General features: G+C 33.7%; 1 protein-coding gene across 1 annotated transcript in view; it reads left to right on the top strand.

Annotated features, from left to right (window-relative positions):
* Window positions 1863-6881, top strand: part of LOC109224940 (probable receptor-like protein kinase At5g15080) — a 7891-nt gene continuing 2872 nt past the window's right edge. Inside the window, exons 1-3 of the mRNA XM_019389513.1 lie at window positions 1863-2481; window positions 3663-3997; window positions 4109-4244. Of these exons, the coding sequence (XP_019245058.1) occupies window positions 2298-2481; window positions 3663-3997; window positions 4109-4244 (655 nt within the window). The 5' untranslated portion in view covers window positions 1863-2297. The remainder of the gene's footprint in view (window positions 2482-3662; window positions 3998-4108; window positions 4245-6881) is intronic.

The raw sequence follows: 6881 nt of genomic DNA on the forward strand, positions 1-6881 counted from the left end.
TACAAAAATATTTTGTTAAAAAACGAAATATTTTTTTTCAGTTTTTACAAATTTGTTTTTTCTAGTTTTTACAAAAAAAAAATGCTTTAAAAAACTAAAAAAATTAAAAAAAATACATTTCTCAAAAACAAAAATATTTTGTTGAAAATATTTTTTTCCGTTTTTAAAAAACGAAAATATTTTTGTTAAAAACATTTTTTTTTCTGTTTTTAAAATTGTTTTTTCAGTTTTTACAAAAAAATGAAAAAAAATATTTTTTTGTAAAAACTGAATTGTTTTTTGTAATAACCGGAAAAAAAAAGACTTTACTAAATTAGTGGACTACTGGTGCATTAGTTTAAAAAAAATAAAAATATTTTGCAAAATATTTTTTTAGTAATTATTTTTAATTCAGCATTGACCTAACGGTCAAAGGGCATAAGTGAACCAAAAAGGTGGATGGAGGGGTATTTTTAGCCCAATAGGTGGATGAAGCGTATTTTTAAACCTTTTCCAATAGTTTAGGGGCATTTTGAACCATTTTTCGTTTTGAAAATCAGTTTCATCACTTAAAAATATTTTTCAGCACTTCAAGCTTATCAGCTATTTACAATAAACTAATCTAAACGGGCTCTATAACAAGAAAGAGAATAAATCAAGAGAGGGAGAAATGTTTCAGGGGAAACTCATACAGAGAACTGAAGAAAAAAGGTTAAAAAATGAAGAAGAAGGTGAAAAATAAAGGAAAGGTTTAAAAAAATAGGAAGAACAGTTAAAAAATGAGGAAGAAAGTTAGATGTATCTGAAATAAGGAGAAAATTTATTAAAAAATTAAATGGGAAAGAGTGTTAGATTAATTAGCCATTATTTTCAAATGAGCCATTTTGATGGGTGTTTTCAGCTGTCACGCGCTTCCTAGCGAGTGTTTACACACGCTATGCCAGGTCAGCGACAAAGGGGTTTTAATATGAAGGATAATATAGTTCATGGGGGTTTGGGAGACACCAAATAGTTTGAGTAGGAAATTGACAAAAATATTATAGTTTAAGGGGGTTTTAGGGTATTAACTCAAAGAGAAAGGATTGTAAGTTTTTGGGTTAATTGAAATGAAAACAATTGTCAATTTGATTGGAAACGATTTCAAATTCATGGCCAGTTGACCAAAATTTAGGGAGGCAGAATTTTAGTTGAATCACAATTGACATAGTTGATGAAGTTAATATTACTATTCTATCCAATACTTATTATATCTTTTTGAAAAATAAAATTTAGATTTTAGGGGTATAAAAGTCAATCAATATTTCGAAAATATTTTTATCGTTCAAGATTTAGCATTTAACACTCGTACTTTTATAATAATATAGATAGATAGATAAGCTCGATAAATACTTTATAATTTTATTAACTTATCATAATTGCATAATAACATGATATGTGAATCTATAATATATTTTATTACTATAATAAAGCTGAATAGAATTCTTTTTCAAACCTCATTTTCAAATTAATTGGATTGTGATTATATAAGACATTATATGGTCTGACAGACAATTTGTCTATTACTAACTTGAAATGATCAATTAAGATTATTAAAGTTACAAGGTTCTTTGAAATTTACACATGTTCTGTACAAATATATATTTTTAATCAGAATTAAAAAAATATTAAACCTTAACTTTTACAAGGTTACTAGTAATTTTTCTTGTTATTAGGACTGACACCAATTTATGATTTTGCAAAACTTTTTATATACACAGTATATATTTATTTTCAGGATTTTGTCAATTTATAGTAACTTTTGTTATCCAATTATACCCCACTCAGACATACATTCCTGTAACTAGACATATATTACTCTCCTCTCTCTCTCTCTCTATATATATATATATATTATTTTTTATTTTTTATATTAAGGAGCCAGGAACTGGTCAAGCAGCATATTTGTTAAGATTTCAATATCTTTGGGCAGCAGAGATTTCTTTTTGAAGTGGGATTATCTGAAGTACCAGCTTTGCTTTGTACAGTGCTCTTTGCTTTGCTTGTGATCTGAATCAAAAATAGCTCTGTTGGAGGCTTTCAGTGTCATGTTTTCTTGATCTTTTGAACTGGGTCTGAGCTATTTCATCTGTATATTTATTGGAGGATTTGGTTCTGAAGATATTTGGAATTCCTTTTTCATTCTCTATTTAGGTCATGTCAGGGAACTGTGGTTCAATTGTGTAAGGGTTTTTGGAGATTACTGGACAGAGGTTTGGAAAAAGAACAATTTTTAGGTTGTGTAACAGTGGTGGGGTTGATGATTTTTGGTATTGTTAACTATGGGTTTAGGTGTTGATGGTGTAAAGGGGGAGTCTTGGGAGGTAGAGAAATCAAAGGGAAGGAAGAAAAAAGAAGGGGAAGAGGAGGAGAGTGGTTGTTGGATAAAGTTGAGGTTTATTGGTAGCTGTATTTCTTCAAGATCTAAAGTTGATAGCTCCATCAGTGGCATCAGCACTCACTGCGGTAACTCTTCACTCACTTTTTACAAGTTCCATTCCATGTTATGCTTTGAAGTTTTAATTGCATTATTCTTTGAAGATTGATCATACCTTGTAAAGAATTCTGAGGCATTACTAGAACAAACCTAGGTACTATCCTTTTTACAAAGCCCCACTTACTGTTGTTAGGGTAACAATGTTTGTGTTCTCGAAATTGAAGTTGCTGTTGGTGCAGTATTTTTTTGTCATTCTTGGGTTTTTCTTTTGTATGTTTGCCAATATTCTTGAATTAAAAATACCCCTCTGTTATGTCAAAATTGCTAGGTAAACTTAATGTGAAATCAACAATCAATGGCAAGAGATGAAACAATGCTTGGTTTTCTGTTATATATCATCCTCTCTCAGCTGCTGATATGATTTTCTAGTGAAGAATTTGTAAGAAACTGCTACGTAATATTTTCCCCGGATCCTTGTGAATACCGAACACTCAACATTTTATGATTTCAAATTAGTAATTCACAAGCGTGATTTGATAGAATTAATATGTTGTCTAGTGCTAGAGCTTTGGTTTCGTGGTAAGAGCGCATCGTGATGTGTGGATTTGGCGCAAATCACGAGTTCGAATCTTGCCGAGGACTAGAGAGCCTAGTACATTTAAATGAAGAAAGATAGAGAAGCGGTCCCATTATCCACCGCATTCTGGACTGCGTGCTAGATGGTCCTCAGGGATTTCTCACTTATCAAAAAACTATTACTCCTAATATCTTATCTGTTTTCTAATGTTTGCTAAAGGAGAAGGGATTGTAATTAGACTACTAATGTCATCTAGTTATAGATTAGCGCAATGGATCAAATAAATCATTATCTACTAATGACACAGGCATAAACCAGCTGAATATTTGGAAAAAAAAAAAATCAATATGTCAATGGAATCATAGTTCTCTTGGCGTAACGGGAACAGATCAATAAACCATTAGAAACTTTATAGACTTAAGTATAATTCTGTATGCACATGTATCATGTGAATTTGTTGCACCTTTACTCACTTCATTATGTATTTAGGTTGGACTGCTTCAGACTTTTTTAAACACTTTGTTCTATCCTGATAGGAAAAGTTTGGGGCTTTCCAAGATTAATCTAAATAGCATATATGCTTTAATGGTAATTAGTACCCATGGTGCTAACATCTTGTATCATTATTTGCAGAAAGTAAATCCACAAATGATACAAGCATAGACCAGACTGTTGCTCCAATTATTTCTTCCACGACCACAAGTAATGCAGAAAGTAATGCTTCCACCTCCAAGCTCGAAGAGGAACTTAAAGTGTTTTCACGGCTTCGGAAGTTCGCATTCAATGATTTGAAGCTGGCCACTAGAAACTTCAGACCAGAATCCCTTCTTGGTGAAGGAGGTTTTGGCTGCGTCTTCAAGGGGTGGATTGAAGAGAATGGGACAGCACCTGTTAAACCAGGGACAGGGCTTACAGTTGCTGTGAAAACTCTAAATCATGATGGGCTTCAGGGTCACAAAGAATGGCTGGTTTGCTGCTCTCTGATTTTATCTAAAAGCTTATGGTGTATTTCTTGTTTAGTTTTTGTTTTTTTCTTATTTTCATCTTGGTTTATGTTGATGTATTTTCTCATTTGGCAGGCTGAAGTAAATTTTCTTGGTGACCTCATTCATCCCAATCTAGTTAAACTGATTGGTTATTGTATTGAAGATGATCAAAGGCTGCTAGTTTATGAATTTATGCCTCGAGGAAGCTTGGAGAACCATCTGTTCAGAAGTATGTAATTGACCATTTTCTAATATATTTTACATTATTGTATTCCCTGAATTTTGATTATACTTAAAGAATCAGCGTAAGATGTGTTTTTGTAAAATTAATCCACAAAAAAAGAAGAAGGAAGAAAGCAAAAAGAGATGATGTTTTGTATATATTACTAGAGAAGATTTTGTTACACGCAAGTAAATTCTTACGTAAGTGAAATCACCAAGTAAATATTCACGTGCATATTGCTGGTTTCCTCAGCAAGCGTTAGTTGGTTTAGTCACGTGGCAAATCACTACTCGCAGAGTATAACTTGAGTTCTCTTGTTGATGGTTAACCATCTGTGAAGATAAGATATCACTAATTTAGGTTCCAGTACCAAATAGAAAATCTATTCCCCAAAATATAATGCAATTAATTGCTTTATAAATTTTAAGGTCGGAATGGTAATATGGAGTCAGCATGGTAGCAAAGTTACCATTTAGTGTGGGAATGATCGCCTACATCTTGAACCAATATGGTTTCACCATTTAGCAACCCACTATTTGTTTGGGAATCTGATTTCTTGCTTCTGTTACGATCACAGATTAATAACAGGGGAAGGCTGAAGGCCTTATGGAAAATCTGAATCCTATGAGTTTGAGGATGATACTTTATAGGCGGCAGTCTTCATACTTCTGGAACCTCATCATCTCTTTTAGTCCTACTTTACATACTTTCTAGGTTTTAGGATCTCTTTTCCTCCATATGTTTGATATTGGCTGATTAACTAGGAAGCAAGTCAAATCAAGACCAGGGTTGATTTGTTAGGAGGAAGAAGTTTTCTTGTGCGAATATATCCCTAGTTTCTAGTGTTTAGTTGTTTTAATATCATGGGAAAAGGTACATTTTGTGCTAAAGGAACAAAAATGACTTATTGGAGGGTACAAAGAATCTTGAAAAATTGTACTACTCAATACCATTGTCCAGACGTCATTTGACCACTACTAAACCTGTCAGTCCCCACAATTGTTGTCAACTCCTACCATTGCCTCCCAAAATTTACTGCTCCGTGAGTTTCTTCTATCACCCAAAATAGTTGCATAGAAACAAGTTTCTCGTGTAAATTATCTGCGATTAATATTTGCATCTCTGAATTATTTTGTACGCACTACCACCAAAACATAACTGTTAATTACTGTATATATGCTGGCAATGCCCTGCTTCCTGGAAGTTAAGAGAGTAGCTTTTATCGTTGTTACTTTCTCTTGATCATGTCTATGTCTTAAACATTGACTGACTTATAGCAGTCTTCCATTTGGAGATAAACAGAACTTTTATACTGTTTATGTACTGGCAATGTCCTGCTTCCTGGTAGGGTAGAAGCTTTTCTTAATCATTTTTACTTTCTCTTGTCATGGCCATGTCTTGGATGCTGATTGACTTAAGCTTGCAGTCTCCAATTTGGAGATAAGATTAAATCTTTAACTGCACTACTTTGGATCTTGAAGCTTTTTAAAGTGAGGATGTCGGTCTTCTCTTCTTTATTTCCCCTCCTTTTTAACACCTTTATGGTGCAGCGAGGTAAATGTGTTGTCCTAGAGCAGTTAGTGCCTGCAAAACAAGAAAGCATGCTCAAATAGTGAGACAGAGTCTATTGGAGTCAGCACTTATGATATGTCTTTTTTAAAGTTTGCATAGAAGAGGGGGGGGGGGAGGAGAGAGAGAGAGAGAGTTCTACAGTAAAATATCTAGCAAGTTTCCTTGTTTGTTTCTTGATGCTTGCTTAAAAGAAAAAAGAGAGGAGGAAATGGGAGATCAGAGAGAGAAAGGGGAAGGGAGTTCTTGGACAGGATAGTGGTTAATCCTGGGTTTATAATTATCAGCTGATATATTTTGGCTTTTGCTTTACCTCAATTCTTCTGGCCATCATATAAGTCCAGAAGAGCTAGAATTGAGGGGTTTCTAGTCGATCACTAACGACTAGCTTCGCTCAGCTTAGCTTGAAATGCCAACCTTGAGATCGAACGCAAGTGTTATGAAACTACCTACGAGTTCTCACTTGAGTCTGCTAGTTTGGAGATTGTAATTCTTGAGCTCAACCTTGAGTCTAACCTGCTCATTTTTCTGTGAACTGAATGCCTGCTGCACATGAAAATCCATTTCTAATGAAATAAAAAACAGTTGCTAAAGAAATTAATCAACTGTGATATCAGCCACAAGATAAGAATGATATTTGTGTCCATTGACATCAGCAAGACCTGTTTCTATTGCTAGAAATTGTGCAGCACACACACACACACACACACACACACACACACACATATATATGTGTGTGTGTATATATATATATATATATATATATATATATATATATATATATATATATATATATATATATGCTATCCTTAATCCCAAAGTGAAATCTGTATTATTCCTGTTGTTCAATTAATTTGTCTCTTTCATTTTTAGAAAACCTCGTCGCTACTGATTCCTGAAGATGCAGATGAATCAAGGTAAAGACAAGGTTGTGTGGAAGTGAGGATTTCGGTTTGGTGGTTGTTTGTGATGATAGTGATGGAAAAAAGCATGGTGAGATAGAGTATGGACTGAGTTCTTCTGTGTAGGTCATACACGCACACACACATAGAGAGAGAAACCGGGGGGGGGGGG

The sequence above is a fragment of the Nicotiana attenuata genome, chromosome 4 (assembly GCF_001879085.1).
Source record: "Nicotiana attenuata strain UT chromosome 4, NIATTr2, whole genome shotgun sequence".
NCBI classification, from domain to species: Eukaryota; Viridiplantae; Streptophyta; class Magnoliopsida; order Solanales; family Solanaceae; genus Nicotiana; species Nicotiana attenuata.